At 47.8% G+C, this 20,643-nt stretch overlaps 1 protein-coding gene across 1 annotated transcript; it reads right to left on the bottom strand.

Moving 5' to 3' along the window:
* Positions 1 to 200: 200 nt before the first annotated feature.
* On the bottom strand, positions 201 to 17,163 carry CGRRF1 (cell growth regulator with ring finger domain 1). The gene is made up of 6 exons (XM_064145690.1): positions 16,983 to 17,163; positions 9,231 to 9,370; positions 6,644 to 6,821; positions 6,295 to 6,442; positions 2,899 to 3,006; positions 201 to 1,004 (listed from the first exon to the last, which is right to left on the bottom strand). Exons 1-6 carry the CDS (start codon positions 17,084 to 17,086, stop codon positions 681 to 683), a joined length of 1,002 nt encoding a protein of 333 aa, XP_064001760.1. The 5' UTR covers positions 17,087 to 17,163; the 3' UTR covers positions 201 to 680.
* Between the last annotated feature and the right edge of the window lie 3,480 nt (positions 17,164 to 20,643).

Genomic DNA, 20,643 nt, shown 5'->3' with positions numbered 1-20,643 from the left:
TGAAGATGACATAGCAGAAGCTCAGCCTTGAAAGTGTCAGCAATATTTAGTTCAAGCCAACAAAAATCTTGGCTAAGATCACAGACACACATTGACACCCACCCCCTGCTTCCTAAACAGCCAGAGACTCCTGAATCATGCCTTCAACTACCAGCTCCTGCCACAGTCCAGCCTTTATCTACAAAATAAACACACACAGGTTTAACAAGGAAGAATATTTACTTTCCTTCATGTGGTACAGTCCATAAAGTGCAATGTTGCTAAATCACACCGAGTTCAGCTGGTACATTTCTCCAGTATTTGAAATACAATAAATAGAGAATAAGCTGTGTGCAACCTCACTTGTGAGTTTTGCTCCTTTTTTTAGCTGATAAACTAAATTTAGTCATCCAAACAGCCTCCAAAAGTACTCCACAAAAATCTACTAAAAGAGTTTTAAATAAAATCACATCCTTCAAAGCCATCCTACACACACTTCTTCCGTCCACATTCCATGGGTAAGCACAGTCTTTCTGCCAACATATGGAGTGAAGAAAAAATAAGGAAGCTGAAAATTTCCTAACAAGAAAAAGCAAAACCATACAACTTAATGCTCCAAATCCTCTCGTAAACAGGCTTTTACTCTTGGTGCACACAAACCAGGATTGCCCCCCTGCCTCCCCCCCTCTCATTAAAAAACTCTACTCTGGCAAGATATGGGTTGATTCATCTTCATCTTGCTCCTTTTTACTGCAAAGTGGAAAAGATTCTTGAACAAACTGCCTGCAGATTGGACACTGCTGGAAATACTTGACGCAGCCATCGCACAAGCACGCGTGCCTGCAAGGTAAGAGCACCCAGTTCACTGAGCCATTCTGGCAAACAACACAGTCTTTACTGCTCTCTTCATGCAGCTCTGCTTCATCTTCAGACAGTCCAGCCTTTTCTAGCAAGCTTCTGTCAGTGCTCCTCTCCTCAGTATCGCTTGAAGACGGTGCAGTGCTGTTTGCAGACATGAAGAGTTGCTAAAATACACACAAACATTTAGAAGTCAGACACCTGAGCACAGGTGTGGGATGCAAGTCCCACTGGGTCAGATTCAATGGTTTCAGATAGGACTCCTGAGTCCTGACAGTTGTCTGGCATCCAGTTAAAGCACCTCAGAAGCATAAAGTTATGTAAGCCAGCAAGAAAATATTAAGGACAAGTCACTGAATTTAGCTGGATCAATTCAGTGTGCACACATGAACTTTAACAGAACAGCTTTTGAGCACCTCAACTTTTCTGTTTCTGTTGTGTCATGTTCCATGCCTAGAGGGATCACAGGATGTTAGGGGTTGGAAAGGACCCAAAGAGACCATCCAGTCCAACCCCCCTGCCAGAGCAGGACTATACAATATAGCTCAGGTCACACAGGAACACATCCAGACAGGCCTAGAAAGGCTCCAGAGAAGGAGACTCCACAACCTCTCTGGGCAGCCTGTACCAGGGCTCTTACAGGCAAGAAGTTCCCCCTTGTGTTGAGCTGGAACCTCCTGTGCTGCAGCTTCCATTCATTGCTCCTTGTCCTATCCCAGGGGGCAGTGAGCAGAGCCTGTCCCCTCCCTCCTGACCCCCAGCCCTCAGATATTTATAAACATTGATCAAATCCCCTCTCAGTCTTCTCTTCTCCAGACTAAACAGCCCTAGGTCTCTCAGCCTCTCCTCATCAGGCAGTGCTCCAGTCCCCTCATCATCCTTGCAAAACTCCACTGGAGTCTCTTGAGCAGATCCCTGTCACTCTTAAACTGGAGGGATGTCTTTATCCATCTATAATTCCTACCAAAAATATATCCACCAAGTCATCACATCTACCTCACTCAACCCATTCTGCTTTTGCTCAGAGCACAATCACAGAATAGTGATGGTTAGAAGTGACCTCTGGATATCATTTAATACAACCCCCCTGCTAAAATGGGGTCACCTACAGCAGTCTGCTCAGGAAGGTGTCCAGGCAGGTTTTGAAAGTCCCCTAATCCCTTTTGTCTTATGTCAAAATCTTCAGCATAATCTCTTCATTAAGGCAGTAAAAAGCAGCCAAAGATGCCCACAGAGAGCACCCTATCCCATTAACCAGTCGCTTCTGTGCCTTTGAGGACTACTTGAGCAGTGCTTTTAACAGTGGCAAGCATACCTGAAAAGAAAGCTTAAGGGGATCAACAGGGTAGCTTAACTGAATCAATTATTGTCAGCAAAAAATGGCCAGGACAAACATTTCTATGGACCAATTTCTGAATATAAGCTAATTGAGGCAAGTGAATTAATTTGGTCCTATTTTTAGCTTAATACCATCTGGGTTTTTTCATCACCACAGCAATATAAAAGTGAATCACAATGGAATGCCATCAACTGCCTGTCAGGCACAGGGCAAAGATGGTCCCACAACACACACAGCTAAGGGAAATTGGGATGGAGAACACTGATTTAACTTACAATGGTCTGTGCCAGGCAGGTTTCTAACCTTTGTGCATGTGTTACAGTAAAAAATAAACTAAACCAGAATTATTCTGAGGCTTTCCCAGATGAAGAGCAGGATAGGAGACAGTGCTAGTCTGAGGGACTAGCAAGGACGTAACAAACGTCCTGCAGAGAAGAGACATTCAATGACTACTTAATGCCTTACTACTCCTGTAATAAACAGACAGCACTGAGTCCTCTAGACTGGAATGAAGTAAATTCTCCAGGAAATCTCTGAATATTTCCACACCAAATATTTCTGTGCAGTAACTTCAGATGGAACTGCTGAACTGATGAAATAATTTTAATCATTATCCAGTTCTTTGCATGACAATAAGAGCCTTATACTAATTCAGGCTCCTGAAAGCCTACGCAAACTAAACACTGTCACCCAAATGGAACAAGACTCAGTATGTGCCTCACCTTCAGATCATGGTATTGACCTTGAGCTAGAAGTAGGTACTGATACAGTATTCTGCAGGAAAGTCTGTAGCTCTCATCAGGAATGTGAATTACAGCCACCATGGAGATCTGCAGAAAAAAACCAAAGCAATCCTATGTTTAATCACTTTCCTTTCTGCTATGATTCATACAGAGCACTCTGCTTGAAAGATAGCATGCATTGTTACAACCTCTGACCTGCTTATCTCCTGAGACAATGAGGACTTCAGCAGTGTTGACTCTAAGCACAGATCAATGAAATAGGCTAGACAAGGTAAAAGGAGGACATGGTGCAAGACAGCACTTTGCAGCACTTCAGTTTTCTGCCCTGGTTCTGCATGTAGTGCTTCTATGATCAGTTCACAGTGAGGACCTGCCCTGACTGCTCTCACCTAAAGGACTTTGGCCCCAAATCAAGAAGGTACCAAAGCACCTGGAGCTCTCCTAAATAAGCACTTAAGCAGCTGAGGTAGGGCTTGCTGACACAGTCACCGATGTGCCTCAGAGAGGCTACCTGTATAATGATTTCAACCAGAAATAGTAGCTCCTACACAACCTCTTTCCATGTCAGTAACTCCTGATAAGCAACTCCTAGAAGGAAGAGGAGTTGACAAACTGCAAGGAGCTTCCTCCAGCGATGAAGCCTCGGGCAAGCACAAGCACCGCACACAACATCTGCGGCCGCACCCTGGCTCGTCCTTAATGTAAGAAATTGTCCTGCCAGCTGAAGCTTGAGTGCAGAATTACAGGGGAATGTGTAAAAGGCAAACTCTCCTCTGCTTTCTCCCACATCCCTCACAAACACACCGACTGTAGTGTTCAGACCCCGAAAAGCGTTTATAGTATCATCATAGTATCATAGTATCATCAGGGTTGGAAGAGACCTCACAGATCATCAAGTCCAACCCTTTACCACAGAGCTCAAGGCCAGACCATGGCACCAAGTGCCACGTCCAACCTTGCCTTGAAGTGCCTCAGGGACGGCGACTCCACCACCTCCCCGGGCAGCCCATTCCAGTGTCCAATGACTCTCTCAGGGAAGAACTTTCTCCTCACCTCCAGCCTAAATCTCCCCTGGCGCAGCCTAAGGCTGTGTCCTCTTGTTCTGGTGCTGGCCACCTGAGAGAAGAGAGCAACCTCCTCCTGGCCACAATCACCCCTCAGGTAGTTGTAGACAGCAATAAGGTCACCCCTGAGCCTCCTCTTCTCCAGGCTAACCAATCCCAGCTCCCTCAGCCTCTCCTCATAGGGCTGTGCTCAAGGCCTCTCACCAGCCTCGTCGCCCTTCTCTGGACACGCTCAAGCATAGAAGTGTGGCTGGTCAGCTTGTAAACTGACTGGGCAGAAGACAAATCTCCCTGGCAAGGATCGCGAAAGGACCCCGGGGGCTGACTTCAGAGGAATTCTGCTGACAATGCAAGCACTCCGAGCTCACAACTGTGCCTAACACCCCTCGCTCTGCCCAAGTTATGCAATGGCCCCTAAAAGCCAAGGGAAGAAAGAAAGTGACATTCAGTATTATTGGAGTTCCCCGAAGCTGTCAAAAGAGAAACAAACCATAGGAGAAAGATGTTCTGTTTAAGAAAGATTCTTAACGGCAAATCAGACTTGCAGTTCAAAATCCACACATGGCTAATCACATGCAGGGTTTGAATACATATATATACACCTATACATATGTACTTACACTGATTGAATTTACTATTCTTTGGCTACAGAGCCTTTATTTTAAATCACAATGCCTCAAAAAATCCCTACCTGACCTCACACTGCTATTAGCTTTGGTGTGGAATCTGCAAGCCATTAAACCTCCAGTAAATGACAGGTTTTGTGTTTTCATGCTATGAGTTTAAAAGGGAATGGTTTCATTGATTTGTAGAATGGTTTGGGTTGGAAGAGATCTTAAAGATCATCTAGTCCCAACCTCTCTGCCAGGGGACACCTAAGGGCAGGGACAACTTCCACCAAACCAGGTTGCTGAAGGCCTCATCCAACCTGGCCTTGAACACCTCCAGGCAGGGGGCATCCACAACCTCCCTGGGCAACCTGTTCCAGTGTCTCACCACCCTCACCCTAAACAATTTCTTCCTAACATCCAGTTTAAATCTACCCTCCTCAAGCTTCAATCCATTCCCTCCCTGGGCAACCTGTTCCAGTGTCTCACCACCCTCACCCTAAACAATTTCTTTCTAATACCCAGTTTAAATCTACTCTCCTCAAGCTTCAATCCATTCCCTCTCATTCTATCACTACGAGCCCTTGTAAAAAGTCCCTTCCTGGCTTCCTTGTAGGTCCCCTTCAGGTACTGCAAGGCTGCTCTAAGATCTCCCTGTAGCTTTTGCTTCTCCAGGCTGAACAGCCTCAGCTCTCTCAGCATGTCCCAGAGGGAGGTGCTCCAGCCCTCTGGTCATCTTTGTAGCTCTCCTCTAGACCTGCTCCACCAGTTCAATGTCCTTCTTATGCTGGGAGCACCAGAACTGGACAGTGGTTCCTCTCCCACCTAGCAGGAGTGCTCTCCTTGGTGATGACATTTGCTCTCAATCCACAGTTTGTTCAGGTACCAGGGCAACTTTGTGAGTGGGACCAGGTCCCCTCACAAGCAAGACCAGTGAAGTGACTGTCCCCCAGTACTCAGCACTGATGAGGCCACACTGAGTACTGGGGTCAGTTTTTGGGCCTCCACCACAAGAGACACTAAGGTGCTGGAACATACTCAGAGAAAGGCAACAAAGCTGGTGAAGGGTCTAAAGCACAATTCTTTTGTGCTGAGGAACTGGGGTCATTTAGCCTGAAGAAAAGGAGGCTGAGCAGAGACCTTGCTCTCTACAGCTTCCCCAAAAGGAGGCTGGAGTCAGGTGGGTTCAGCCTCTTCTCCCTAGTAACAAGCAACAGGATGAGAGGAAATGGCCTCCAGTTGCACCTGTTGCAGCAAGGTAATTTCTGTGCTCCTAACAGGTCAGCTATCAGCTCAAACCTCTGTGTCAGGCACTACAAAATCTCCTCCTGCCTTGCCAGCAGCAATCCAAAAGGCCATATCGGCGCAAGAGCTCCAAGACAGGTTTATGTGAGCAGAAAAGTTGTAGTAAGAGCTTAGTAAGCTACCACAACCCTTGCTCATCCGACCCCAGGGCTCATCACAGAGACCTCTGCAGGCAGGGAGAGCTCTGTGAAAATCACATCTATTTTCTGAATGGCATGTGTAAATTGTCACATAATTATCCTTGCTCTCCTGCCACACTCCTTTGGGAGTCATCAGTGACAAAGCTGGGGATCAAATTCCAGGAAACAGAGAAAGGAAGCTGTTTGATTCAAGCCTGTCTCTGGGAACACTCAGACCTTAAATACAGCCACCCCAAAATACATTCTTACATTACTCACAATATCATATATTTCTCTGTCTTCTTCATCAGCTAACGTCAGCAGTGCTACCAGTGGGTACCGAGAGCGAGGAACTGGGCCAAAATCAACAACTTGAGCATCCTCTGGTAACTGACAATATTTTTCCTCCTTGTTGTTCCTTTTAATGCTTTCTGTGTGTCAAGGAAAGCAATCAGTGTGGCTGCAGTTGCAGGCAAACATGACGTTCCCATCAAGGGTATCTGTCATCCTGCTTGTTCGGAAGGACACCGTGCCAAAACGTGCCAAATGCTCCCGAGCCTCAGGACTCCTCACGCCAGTAAATTTGCATCTGCTGTCAAAACAATGGCAGCAAGAGAAAAAAGGATACAAGTACTGCTGTCGATAGAGGAATTCACTGTACAGAGCATCCTCCAGTGCCTGAGGAGTCTTTATTCTGCAGCAGTAGATGTGTTTCTGCAAGGCTTCGTGGAGCTTCTGAACGCTGCAGCCCCAGTAGCAGGTGAGAAGACAGTCTTCCAGGCAGTCTGGTCTCAGGGCTATGCCCTCTTGTAGGAAGAAAAGGATTTAGAATCATAGAATCAGTCAGGGTTGGAAGAAACCACAAGGAGCAGTCAGTTCAAACCCCCCTGCCATGTCCAGGGACACCCTACCCTAGAGCAGGCTGCACACAGCCTCAGCCAGCCTGGCCTGAAACACCTCCAGCTATGGGGCCTCAACCACCTCCCTGGGCAACCCACTCCAGCCTCTCACCACTCTCATGCTCAGGAACTTCCTCCTCACCTCCAGTCTGAACCCACCCAACTCCAGCTTTGCTCCATTCCCCCTAGGCCTGTCACTACCTGACAGCCTACATTTCAGTGACCCAGCTATGTGCAGGAATTCAGGAACTGCTAAGTGTAGATTCTTAAAAGGCAACAAGCAGGAAACAGCTTCAGTGTCCCAGATTTTTGTTGTTACAATCTATTCTCTTAGGAATTCAGACTGGGCTCAGTGCTTATCCAAAGTGGGTGCATGGAGACAAAGCAGCTAGTTAAGCCAACAAAAGCAGCACACACATTTGATGAAGAGTAAATTTTAATTTCTGGTACCATTTGACACAGTCCCTCAGAGCCAAGAGCACAAGCCCTAGCCCAAAGATCATTTCCTTCTTAGATAATGCTACTGATTGGAGCACTGGCCTACCAGCTTCTCTGCAGCCTCAAAGGACCAAGCATCAGCACAAGTCAGGGGCTGACCTGCTGGAAAGCAGCTCTGCAGAGAGGACCTGGGAGTGCTGGTGGTCAGCAGGCTGAGGCTGGGGAGCTTTAGACTGGACATTAGGAAAAAGTTTTTCACAGAGTGGTCAAGGACTGGAATGAGCTGCCCAGGGAGGTGCTGGAGTCACCCACGCTGGCTGTGTTTAAAGGTGGTTTGGCTGTGGTGCTTAGGGCTATGGTTTAAGGTGAATCTTGTAGGGTAGGGTTCGACTTGGTGATCCTGAGGGGCTTTGCCAACCTGCAAGTTTCTGTGGTTCATCACAAGCCAGCAATGTGCAGAAAGCCAATGGTCTCCTGGGATGCATCAAGAAGCATGTGGCCAGCAGGTCGAGGGAGGTTCTCTTCCCCTCTACTCTGCCCTAGTGAGGCCACAGCTGGACTAGTGGGTCCAGTTCTGGGCTCCCCACTTCAAGAAAGACAGCAAATTATCAGAGAGAGTCCAGTGGCAGCTATGAAGATGCTGAAGGGACTGGAGCATCTCTGTGAGGAGGAAAGGCTGAGAGGCCTGCAGCTTTTTAGCCTGGAGTAGAGCAGACTGAGAAGGGATCTTCTCAATGCTCAAAAGCTAAAGGGTGGGGATGAAGAAAATGAGGCCAGACTCTTTGCAGTGGTGCCCCGTGACAGGACATGGATCAATGTGCACAAACTAGAACACAGGAGGTTCCACCTGAATATAAAGGCAAAGCTTCCTCCCTGTGAGGGTGTCAGAGGGATGGAATAGCTGTGGAGAGAAAGGTTGTGGAGTCTCCTCCTTTGGTGAGATTCCAAACCCACCAGACATTACAATCCTGGGCAAGCTGCTGTAGGTGCCCCTGCTTTAGCAAGGGCATTGGACTAGATGACCTCCAGAATTGCCTTCCAACCCCTATCACTCTGTGACTCTGTGAAAGAATCAGGCCCTGCTGATCATGTAATGGCAGGAACAATGCATTCCATTTCTTTTCTAAAAGTCAAGTGTCCAACCCATTAACTTCTGGACACTTCCAGGAGAAGAACTCTTAAAAAGTCCCACCAAATTCAAGAGTCCAAACCTCCTGAACACTCCAAGTTAGCTGAAGACTAAGTTGTTGGGTTCATTTGAGCCTGTTTTTATAGGAAGGCTCCACATCTCTGCTGGTGCAAGATGTTTGGCTTTGCTTACTACTCCCTATCGACGCAGAAGGGCATGAATTTCACTTCCTATGTGGGTGATTTCAAAGCTACCAGTGACTACCTGAACTCTGCTCCAAACAGGTATTTCAGTTCAGCTCCCAGCGAAGCACAGGCAGGAAGAGGTTTTTATTTATGTACTTCTTTGTAAAATGCAGTGCACTTCCAAACACTGCTAAAGAGCTGGACTGAGATGGAAGTGGGCAGCAGACAGTCTATAATTCATTCCACAGAATTCTACCACTCTATGAAGTTCACAGGAACGCCCACAGTAGCTGGTAAACTGCAAATGTCTTTGTTACTTAAGAATCTCTTACTGCAGGAAGTGTTTTATTAATAAGAATTAAACTGTACTTAAGTAGTCAAACATTCCACTATGAAACCCACCACATTTATAAGCTTTGCAGGAATTGTTTCTGTTGCAGTGATGAGAAGTAGCACGTTTCTGAGGGATTCTGGTATAGGAAAAGGGTGAAAGCAAGCAAACAAGAAAGTACTAAGCTCAGGAACACAAACTGATAAAAATCAAGTACACAGAAACCCACTGACTTGTTACTGAAGCTGTAGCAGGATGAGGGATTTCTAACCCAAAAGGATTCTTCACTTGTCTCATCTGCTTCTTCAACACTCTTGCACTGGATTCTGTTTCTTCTGAGTTTCTCAGAATAACAGGAACACCCAAACCAAACCTATGAGACAAGAACAAGAGGGTTAAGGGTCAGTGCTGACACATTTGATTGTTTATTTCAGCTCTAAATAGCAAGCAGCACCCTAAACAGAGCTGGCTTGGATTTGCAGAGTATCTGTTAGGATGCATGCAGAACACAGCCTGCCAATCTGACTCCAGCTTTTCGTGGCAGAAGGTCTTCACAGTGACACACAAAATCTTCCAAGAGGTAGGATACTTCATTCCCGTGTTTCCAGAAAGAGAATAAAATTAATGAGAATGGTCAATGCCCTCTAGTGGTAAAGGCTTTGCCACAATTTCCTCCCAGCTGACACTCTTGCTCATCCCATCCTAAAACTTGCTGCTTGCAAAGGTGGAACAGTTTCCACGGACTGCACGCTCAAAAGGAAGAGTCAATCATTCAACCCCCAGACATTTCTAGCTGTAACTACGGCCATCAAGATGTTTTATGGGAGACTAAGCTCCTGTTTTTCCATATAAACCTCCGTCACAACATGCTGGTAGGAAATCAAGGGCTGCTCCCAGCCAGAAACCAAGCACAAAATAGTCAAGATTCTGAATTGGAGACCCTAAAACTCCTTCAAAGCCAAAATCAGCGTGCAAGCCCAAGTGATAGTCTGACACTTAAAGGGTAACAGAGCAAAGGTTTAAAAGTTTAAACACCCTGTCAATCAAAGTTTAACATCAAAGAAAGCAAGGAAGAATATTCTGGGATGATTTCTGACAAGAACTGTTCGTATTGCCAGGGGCTTTTAAAAGAACTGTTACAGAAGATCAGGAACAAAACCCAAGCTCCACCACAGACTTCCCTTTAGTCTTGGTTAAAAATAATCCACTCTTTAAGGTGATAGAAGTAATGTGCCATAACCAAAAGGTGATTAGTGAAACTGGTTTTGCTGGGACAGAATGGCAGGCCTGCCATGGGCTGCAGGCCAGTAGCTGTCAGTCAGCCAGGACAGCTGACCGGAGCTGGCTCTAGGTTTATCCTAGAGCAGGAACAGCACAGCATAACAGAGGACATTTGCTGAGGCTCTAGAGGGGAGCCTGCTGTTTGGGCTCCTCCTTTCCTTTCTGCCACTGCTGAGGACTGCCTTCCTGTTTCATGTGACTGCTGCAGTTTTGTCTGACTAACTGACATTGGGACCAGTTTGGCTGTTTCCTTACATCTGTTTTCATTTAAACATGTGGATTTTCCCCAATCCCTCTTCTCTGCTGGGGAAAGACCATCGGGTGATAGAGGAACTGCTACAGTTTAGCCCCAGAGACAAGCTAAATGTAGACACTGTTTCAGATATGCAATCAAAAAACTACTTTGGAGACTGAAGGGATTTTCTTTGCTGCATTAGTTTGGTCCTGTCTCATTAGTAAGGCAGCAGGAGCAAGGCTGTGGGAGTCTTTGTTAATGCACTTTAGTAAACAGTTATTAATTAGCTCAGGCTGTACTTCCCTGAATTTGTGCTTTGGTGGCTGCCACCTGTACTGCTGATGTGATGGCCTGTTTAAGGGCTTTGAATTCTGGTTTATGCAGTCATCAGCATACTGGGTGCTGGAAAAGCCTGAATGGCACAAAGCATCAGCTCTTCCCTGCATCAATTGCTTCCATTTAATGTACTAAAATAGCAGCTGTTACAGGAAGATGGGTCTTGTATCAATAACTCAAGCTTTCCAGGGCACTACCAACTTCAACACAATCAGTGTGAAAATTGCTAAAGTGATTTTGCATTCAATACAGTTCTGAGGCAAACAGACAGCGTTGTGGCTTAACTGCTACTTTCTCCTGGTGTTAAAAACCCTTCCCAGCACCTCTGTGTCAGGCAATGAAGAAAAGCAAAGCTTTTACTGACACCAGGCTCCTTTTGATTGATTTGTGTTAGGGGGTGCTCTTTGTAAGATTAACATGGAAAAACATCAGTCAAAAGGGATTTCTGAGCTGAGGAAACGACTGCAGGAAAATTCTCAAAGCCATTCTCAGTAGCAACAACTCATTCCTGACAGTCTAACAAATGTTTGCCTTTAACATTTCATGTCTTGTGTGCCTGAGTGTCACAGGCACACCAAAGAGGAAGGAGACTGAGCTGATGGGAAATACTCCATCTTCCTTACTCCACCTGTGATAAACTCCTTCTGTTCACTAGACTTAGATGGAAAGGTTTCTATTTCTTTGATGATAGAATGTAAGGCACTCAGCTATACTTGGTTTGTGCCCAGGGAGGGTCACATCTCTCACCAGTGCAAGTAAAGGCAGCACTGGCTTCACTGGGGCTGTAACAAAGTACACCAGTTAAGCACGATACCGACAAAGAAGCCAGGTGAAGCAGCTGTTCTGCTTATTCAATATCCAAAACTCAATGGAGCTAACCTCTCCAGCTGCACATAAAGATGCCTCATGTTTTGGATCATCTAGCTGATTCTGAAGTACAAACCTCACTGTTTGGAAACTTTCTTTGACGGTTCAAAGCACCAAGATCATCACTGAAAAGCAGCCACAATAAAAACCCAAACCTCTAGTAGAGCTTTAGCAGGAGCTGAAGGCAGAAAGATCTTTCTGTTCAACAAGGTGAAGTCTTTCTGTTAATTTAAAGGTGGGATTCAGTGTATGAAGGATGAATAAAGATATAGGCTTCAATTTATGAGTTAACATTAAGCACTGAGTGGTACAGGGGGAAACTGAATTTCTTCATAACAATGCCAGTTCACAAGTGTTAAGGGTTAGCGTTGGGCTGGCCACTAAATGAGTGACAGATGCTCTCCCTGAACCCCTCTCCCTTCCAAAAGGGGGAGAGAAATGGAATAAGGGAGAGAGACTGATGGGTTGGAAAAGAAAAATAAAATGGCTTTAATGGAAATCATAGAAACCACCAGACTGGAAGAGACCTCGAAGATCATCCAGTCCAACCTAGCACCCAGCCCTATTAAATTAAATAAATTAAATGAATATATAAAAAACCCACTATCAACCCCAGCCCCCTGATGGTAATTAGTCACCACTGATGCTGGGGAAGTTCCACACCAGACTCAGGGGTAGATGGGAACCCGATTCAGGAGCTGGATTCTGGAACTAGATTCAGGAACATATGGATCAGGATCAAAGTCAGAATGAACAGAGTCCTCCTTGGACAGCTGTCACTGAAAAAGAGGCTTGACCCTAGTGATCTCTCAGCTTCATACTGACTGTGACATACACGGAATAGGATCCCTTGCTGCTCTGGTCTGCTCCTCCTCACAAATGCTGCCTCTTACTGCACCCCAGTGCACTGCACGAGACTTAGCAGTGACCTTGTTTCGTGCACCAATCCTTGGTACTAACTCTAAGCATCAGTGTTATCGTTGCACTGCCTGCAAAAAACATGCCATTCATTTCAAAAAGTGCCATCCCTGAGCAAAGCCTGAGCTGAAAAGCCAAATCACTGAACAAAATTAGTTCTGTTCTAACTCAAACCAGGACACTGAGTTCACCTCACAGAGATCAGGTACTAAGGTACAGCTCAGGTACTAAGCTACAGCTGCCACTAATATAAGCATTCATGTCCACCTAAAAAGACGATGTACAGGACTGTATTCAGCTAATCTAAAGTGCACTTCATTCCCCTGCCCAGAGCATCTACTGGCTCTGGAAAGCTGCCTCTGTAGTAACTTACTTGGACACTCTGAGCAGAGCCAGGAGTATCCAAGGCTGGCCATAAAAACAGATGCTCCTCAACGCATGGATTTCCAAACGAAAACATTAACATTCCTAAGCAGTTGGTGTTTTCTAAACTGCCTGACACAATCAAGAACACAGACACAAAACAAGCTGACAACTGATGCTGAAAGTGACAGGGAAACAATGTCATTACAGCAATCCATCAAGTATGATGTACATGTGACACCATACAGCACAAGAAGGACATGGAAGTGTTGGAGAGGGTCCAGAAGAGGCTGCAAAAAATGATGGGAGGGCTGGAACACCACTGCTGTGACAACAGGCTGAGAGAGTTCAGCCTGGAGAAGGGTAGGCTCAAAAGACCTTCTGGTGGCCTTTCAGTATTTAAAGGGGCCAATAAGAAAGATGGGGACAGACATTTTATCAGGGTCTGATAAAGGACAAGGACCATGATAAGATGAAAAACACTGAGTGTGGTGAGACAGTGTCCCAGGCTGACTGGAGAGGTAGTAGATGCCCCATCCCTGGAACCATTGCAGGTCAGATTGTTTGGGGCTCTGAGCAACCTGCTCTCGTTGTAGATGTCCCTGCTGATTGCAGGGAGGTTGGACCAGATGACCTGTCCTTCCAACTTTAAGCATTCTAGGATTCTACACGCAGTTATAGTACTCTCTGTGGCAAATAATGGATCGAGTTGTTTGTCATGAGTTAAGTTCAAGAGCACTTAAACTGCAACTGCAGCTGCAGACACACTGAAATTGGTTGGAGGCCTGTGGTCATATGGCCTCAGTATAAGAGTTCAAAGGTGGCAGCAAGTATCTCCAAGCAGCTGACCACACACACACTTGTATGTGCTGAGCTCCTGGCTACTGCTTCTACTTGACCAACAGTCCCTTAACAAACAATTTTTGAGGAGAGTTTGCATACATTTATATAAACTGCAATAATATGTAGAGCAAATGCACCCAGAACCTCTGACCAGGACATAAAATGCATCTGGATGGTTCTCTGCACACTCCAAAAAGCATGAATGGAAGTGTGTGGCAGATGCAAGAGTCCTCTGGCACATCTGTTTCAGCTATTGCACAGCAAAGAGTTGCAAAGCATTTACTACATGCAAGCAAACAGTTATTAAATTGATCAAAGATCACTGGTTTGGGATATACATGCTGAGAGACAAGGAACTACTGGGAAGAGTCCAGTGGAGGCTACAAAGATGATGAGGAAACTTGGGCGTCTCTCCGAGGAGGAGAGGCTGAAAGGCCTGGCATTCTTGAGCATGGAGAAAAGCAGATTGAGCGCAGACCTTCTCAGTGCTCAGCAGGAGCTAAAGGGTGAGGGTCAAGAGAATGGAGCCAATCCCTCTGGTCAGTGGTGGTCTGTGACAACAGGACCAAGGTCACAAACTGGAACCCAGGAGGTTCCATCTGAACATGAGGAAAAACTTGTTTGATGTGATGTTGCTGGAGCCCTGGACCAGACTGCCCAGAAAGGCTGTGGAATCTCCTTGTCTGGAGATTCCAAACGCACTTGAACATTGTGATCCTGAGCAACCGGCTGTGGGTGAGCCTGCTTGAGCAAGGAAGCTGGACCAGGTATTTCCCAAAGGTCCTTTCAATCTCCACTATTCTCTGATTTCTGTGAAATTGGTTTGAATCATGATTCAGTATCACCTTCTGTAAAGATAATATTTTTAAAGGACCACAGTGAACATGTTTTTAAAAAGGGGAAAAAAGAAAAGGAGGAGGAAAGTGGATGGGAATATAATAGACTCATCAAAGTGCTTCATTTGTAAAGCCCTCTAAAATCACCCAGTCCAACTATTGACTTGACAGAATCACAGCATGTCAGGGGCTGGAAGGGACCTCCAAAGCTCATCCAGTCCAACCCCCCTGCCAGAGCAGCATCTCCTGTACCAGATCACACAGGAACACACCCAGGCAGGTTTTGAGTATCTCCAAAGAGAGAGACTCCACAATCCCCCTGGGTAGCCTGTGCCAGGGTTCTGTCACCCTCACAGGGACAAAATTCCTCTCACAGACTAGTGCAGACTTAACACTACCCTAGCCACTAAACTGTGTCCGAAAGCATCATGCCCACTCATTTCTTAAATGCTTCCAGGGATGGTGACTCCACCACCTCCTGGCAGCCTGTTCCAATGCCTGACCATTCTTACAGGAAAGAAATTCTTCCTAATATCTAACCAAAACCTTCCCTGGCACAATTTCAGGCTGTTTGCTCTCATCCTGTCACCCGATACTAGAGAGAAGAAGCCAACATCCACTCACTACAACCTCCTTTCATGGAGTTGTAGAGTGCAATGAGGTCTCCCCTCAGCCTTCTCCAAATTAAACACTCCCAGTTCCCTCAGACACTCCTTGTGAAACTTGTTCTCTAGACCTTCCACCAGCTTTGTTACCCTTCTCTGGACGCACTCCAGAATTATGAAAAGGATTTCTACTACCTCTTTCTCCAAGTAACTAATAACAGTTGGAATAATCATGTTGGAAGAGACCTCCAAGCTCATCCAGCCCAACCTAGCACCCAGCCCTGGCCAAGCAACCAGACCATGGCACTAAGTGCCCCAGCCAGGCTTGGCTTCAACACCTCGAGATGGCAACTCCACCTTCTCCCCGGCCAGCCCATTCCACTGGCAAATGAGATGGAGCTACACCCAGAAAAAAGGTAACAGAAAGATCAGCCCTGGCTTCACTACCACTTACCCAGCAGTAGGGGAGGCAATAGAAAGCAAGAAGAAAAACTCTCCAGAAAGCAGAACTGAAAGATCAAAGATAAGCTTCATTCACACCAAAAGCAACAGATGGCATGTGTTTGAGCCAGAGGCAGCTAACAAAGTGGCGTCAACAAAAGACAGCCTCTGTACTAAGGGAAAAGTCCGGCAGAGCATTTATAAGCTGCCAAGGCAATAAACAGTGACAGCAAACCCACCTGTAGTTCACGGAGAGACAAAGGATGAAGACCACTGAAGCACAGCACAAGCAACACTAACGTTAAGCCAACGGGAGGAAACACACTGCGTTTTGTTTTGCCCAGCAGTGTGGTGTATCCACAACTCCCCTGTAAAATATTGTCACTGCTAACCGATGCTCCTCTCCACTTGGCAAGTCTCAGTATTTACATTTGCACAGGCTCCTGAGTTGCAGGAAAACAGATGGAACAGTGCTAGGGACAGACACTCAGGGACCTGCTCTGAAAAAGGCAACAGTGACATCCTTGCTGAACGCTCTCACACACAAGCAGGAGTGGGTCTTCTGCTCACCACTCCTCTCTACACTTCAGCAGGTCAACTGTCTAAGGCTTCTGCTCATGCCAGTCCCAGTACCCTGATGGGCTCACCCAGAACGCTGTCTTCTCCTCGGAGCTTCAGCAGTGGAACAGGCTAGGGCCCTGTCAGCACTCCTGGGCAGTCTCACGCCTCAGGAACAACTCTGCCTTCAAGCCTGAAGGATGTAGCTGCTGCCTGGCCTAATGCCAGGCACTTTACTCACTATCTGCTCAGTTAACCTTGCAGCAAGACTTAGTGCGTCTACATCCGACAGTGCCAAACTTTTGCAGCCCCCCCCGGCCCCCACCTTCTACTGAGGCTTAGGTCCTCTCTCAGCCACCCTGTCTGTCTCAGGGCTTTCATTCCCTGCCTCTCCTCCATCCTGGAGCAGCTCATTTCCTGCGGTCAGCGCTTGCCCTCCTTTCCTCAACACAGTTCCACCTCCTTGGCTACCGCCAGCTCCCACACGCTCATCACCACCGACAGTCCCGGCGCTGTCTCAACCCTGGGCCGCCGCACACTCCTGGCACTCACTCTCCAAGGGATGTCTGCTTCCACCGCCCCTCTCTCACACCCTACCACCGCCTTCCACCCTCACACCTCTGGCCCATGGCGCCAGAACGCTCTCCGCGGACAGGTGCGGACTGCCCCCACAGCCGGCGTCGGCCCCTCCACCGCACTCACCAGCCCAGCACCAGGCCGCTGGTGACGAGGAAGCAGACGAACACCACGGTGATGTAGAAGAGCGGCGAGTACTCGTAGAGCGTGACGAGGAACACGGCAGCCATGGGGCCGAGCCGCCCGGCGGCGGGGGAGAGCTAGGCCGCGCCGCCCGCCCCGCCACCGGCCCTGCCCCGCCACCGGCCCTGCCGCCGGGCGCATGCGCGCACCGAGTGACGCCGCTGCCCGCTGCTTGCCCGCAGCTTGCCCGCAGAGGGGCGAGGCGGCGGTGCCCACTGCCAGCCCGAGGGGGCGGACGGCTGCCCGCAGCTTGCCCGCAGAGGGGCGAGGCGGCGGTGCCCACTGCCAGCCCGAACAGGCCACGGCCGCGTTCCGTGCGCGCCCGGCAGCGCCCGCCCGCAGCCACCGCCGTGCTGTCTGCACCGCGCTCGGAAACGGACCTCGGGTGGCAGTGGTCCCCGATACTAACACGGGCTGGGGGATGCAGGGCTGGAAAGCAGCCCTGAGGAAGAAGGACTTGGGGGTGCTGGGAGGGTGAAAAGCTGGAGATGAGCCAGCACCGTGCGCTGACCGCCCAGACCCAGCCGTGTCCTGGGCTGCGTCCAGAGCAGTGCGGGCAGCAGATGGAAGGAGGAGGTTCTGCCCCTCTGCCAACATCCCACCTGCAGTGCTGGGTCCAGCGGTGGAGTCCTCAGCATAGGACAGATACGCAGCTCTTGGAGTGGGCCCAGAGGAAGCCATAACAGTGATGCAAGGGCTGGAACCCCTCTGCTGTGAGGCCAGGCTGAGGGAGCTCGAGTTGTTGAGCCTGGAGAAGACTCCAGTGAGACCTTCTGGTGGCCTCTCGGTGCTTACAGGGGCTGATCGGCAAGCTGCGGACAGACTTCGAAGCAGGGCCTGTTGTGACAGGACAAGGGGTGATGGTTTTAATCTGAAAGAGGGGAGAGTCAGACTAGATACAAGCTGAGTGTGGTGAGGCACTGGCCCAGGTTGCCCAGAAAGGTGGTCGATGTCCCACCCCTGGAACCGTTCCAGGTCAGGGTTGCTGGGGGCTCTGAGCAGCCTGTTCTACTTGCACATGTCCCTGCTGCCTGCAGAGGGGTTGGACTAGATCACCTTTAAGGGTCCCTTCCCACCCAAACCATTCTGTGATTTTGATGGTTCTGTGGATGCTGCCAAGCTACTCTCATGACCTCGACTTCTGAACAGAGCACTACACAAGCAGGTTTGGCATACTGAAAGAAGCACACAACCTACCTACACAGTAACACAAGGAAATAGCTGTGTTAAAGCTATTTAACGTGGGGACCAAGTGGCACTTCAACACCTGCTTGGCAATCCTAAACTTCTATGGTGTTTACTGAAGCTCTCCTTTAAAATCTGAAATTTTACCTTCTAGATCCAACGTTTAAAAGATGAATATGATTTGAGTATGATTTGCAGCAGGTTATAGCTGAGAAGTGAGGCCTTCCTCTGTACCTTCATTCTCTCTGAGGCTGTAACAAGGTGAGGATTGGTGTCTTCTCCCTAGTAACAAGTGACAGGACAAGAGGAAACAGATTCCAGCTGTTTAAGTTGGATATTTGGGAAGAAAATTGTTCTCAAAAGGGTTGTCAACCCCTGGAACAGGCTGCCCAGGGAAGCAGTCTGAAGCAGAGGAGACTCCCAGGTGACCTTCTCGTGGCTGTCCAGGATCTGAAGGGGCCTCCAAAATAGCTGGGGAGGGACTTTTTAGGCTCTCGGGGAGTAACAGGACAGGGGGGAATGGAGCAAAGCTGGAGGTGGGGAGAGTGAGACTGGAGGTGAGGAGGAAGTTGTTGAGCAGGAGAGCAGTGAGAGGCTGGAGTGGGTTGCCCAGGGAGGTGGTTGGGGCCCCATGGCTGGAGGTGTTTCAGGCCAGGCTGGCTGAGGCTGTGTGCAGCCTGCTCTAGGGTAGGGTGTCCCTGGGCATGGCAGGGGGGTTGGCACTGGCTGCTCTTTGTGGTCCCTTCCAACCCTGCCTGACTCTATGATTCTATGACAAGAGGAAACAGATTCAAGTTGTGCCATGGGAGGTTTAAGTTGGACATTTGGGGAAAAAGTGTTCTCAAAAGGGTTGTCAACCCCTGGAACAGGCTGCCCAGGGAAGCTCCATCTCTAGAGGACTTTAAAAGCTGTGTAGATGTGGTGCTGAGGGACATGGCTTAGTAGTGAACTTGGGAGTGCTGCATTAATAGTTGGACTTAAAAATATTTAATGTCTTTTCCAGCCAAAACAATTCTCATTTTAAAACATTCTTGATCCTCACAGGGTCGGGAAGAAGGTAGTTTCTTTTCTGTTAGAGCAGCTCGAATTCCCAGCAGCATGGAAAAGGACAGCTGTTTCCTCCAGCACCAAGGCAGCTCTCCACCAGCCACCTATTATGGAAGAGAAATATCTGCCTTGCACTGGCAGCTCGTATTTGTGATTTGTGAGCTCCAAATCCTGGTTTACCTCCAGAATTATGCTCAACTTGCAGAAACAAGAGGTACCATAAGCATCAGAGTTCACAAAGTCTACTTCATGCTTGAATTTTCTGATGTTTGATGAGACAGACCTTCTAGCTGGGGCTTTTTTAACAGTCATAGTGCTGTGTGTGTTCTGTGGTGTTTCAGTGAAGGATGTCAGGTTGTTGTCAGGACTGAGTTAAAAACCTTTAGGCTGAATACACATATAATGAACAGGTCTGAAACTGGGATGACAACAACAGAAGGCCCTTAAGACTAAAGGGCAGAATGACCTGAAAGGGTGAAATATTCAGAAACGAGGCACAGTAATTAAGGGTAATATCTAAAGATGTTAAAATGCTGCAAACATTTGTAGCTAATGACTCATTATGGCTTCTTTACATAAACCAGAGACAGACTTGGACAAAGATCAAAATGAGGTGTCCCCTACATGACCTGTGGTGATTTTAGTACTGAAAAACACACCTCTAGGAGGAAAATGCAAATGTAAATGTGGGACCACCTTAGCATAATGAACTAGGTAACAGTATAATGGGTTAGGTAAACGATGGAGTAAGCATACAAAGGTTTATGTGATGTAAAATCATATATATTGGGTTTTCTACTGCATAGACCTCATCACTATCTACAGCTCCTTGAAGGGACACTGTGGAGAGGTTGGTGCTGGTCTCTTCTCACATGTAAATAGTGATAGAACAAGAGGGAATGGCCTCAAGCTGCGACTGGGTAGGTTTAGACTAGATATTAGGGGAACAAATTTCGCAGCAAGAGTGGTCAGGCACTTGAATGTGCAGAACAGGGAGGCGGTGGAGTCACCAACCCTGGATGCGTTTGCAAGTCGGCTGGATGTGGTGCTTGGAGGATATAGTTTAGGGTGAACCTTGTAGAGCAGGGTTACCAGTTGGACTCAGGGATCCTGAGGGGCTACTCCAACCGGAATGTTTCTGTGTGACTCTGTGGTACAAACTGTTGCTGCTTCAGATAACAGCAGGCTGGATTGTGATTTATTACCCAGCCCACAGCAATCACAGACTAGGAGGGGATGGAAGGGACTTCTCAAGATCATCAAGTCCAATTCTCTGCCAGAGGTCACTTCTAGGTGAGCTAGAGTCACCTCCAGGGTCACCTAGAGTAAATCAACCACATCCAGGCTGATTGTGAGTGCTTGAGAGATGAAG

This window comes from Pogoniulus pusillus, chromosome 1 (genome assembly GCF_015220805.1).
Source record: "Pogoniulus pusillus isolate bPogPus1 chromosome 1, bPogPus1.pri, whole genome shotgun sequence".
Lineage (NCBI taxonomy): Eukaryota > Metazoa > Chordata > Aves > Piciformes > Lybiidae > Pogoniulus > Pogoniulus pusillus.
Note: the sequence above shows the minus strand (reverse complement) of the source record. Positions and strands in the feature narration are given on the sequence as shown.

Bases quoted from the DNA above. Each gene is read 5' to 3' on its own strand.
- CGRRF1 (XM_064145690.1), bottom strand. From the start codon at position 17,086: ATGGCTGCCGTGTTCCTCGTCACGCTCTACGAGTACTCGCCGCTCTTC. The intron at 6,443-6,643 runs GTATCCTTTTTT...ACACACAGAAAG, and splicing joins CTCTATCGACAGCAGTACTT to CATTAAAAGGAACAACAAGG. The intron at 3,007-6,294 runs GTGAGTAATGTA...TTTTTTCTGCAG, and splicing joins ACAGAGAAATATATGATATT to ATCTCCATGGTGGCTGTAAT.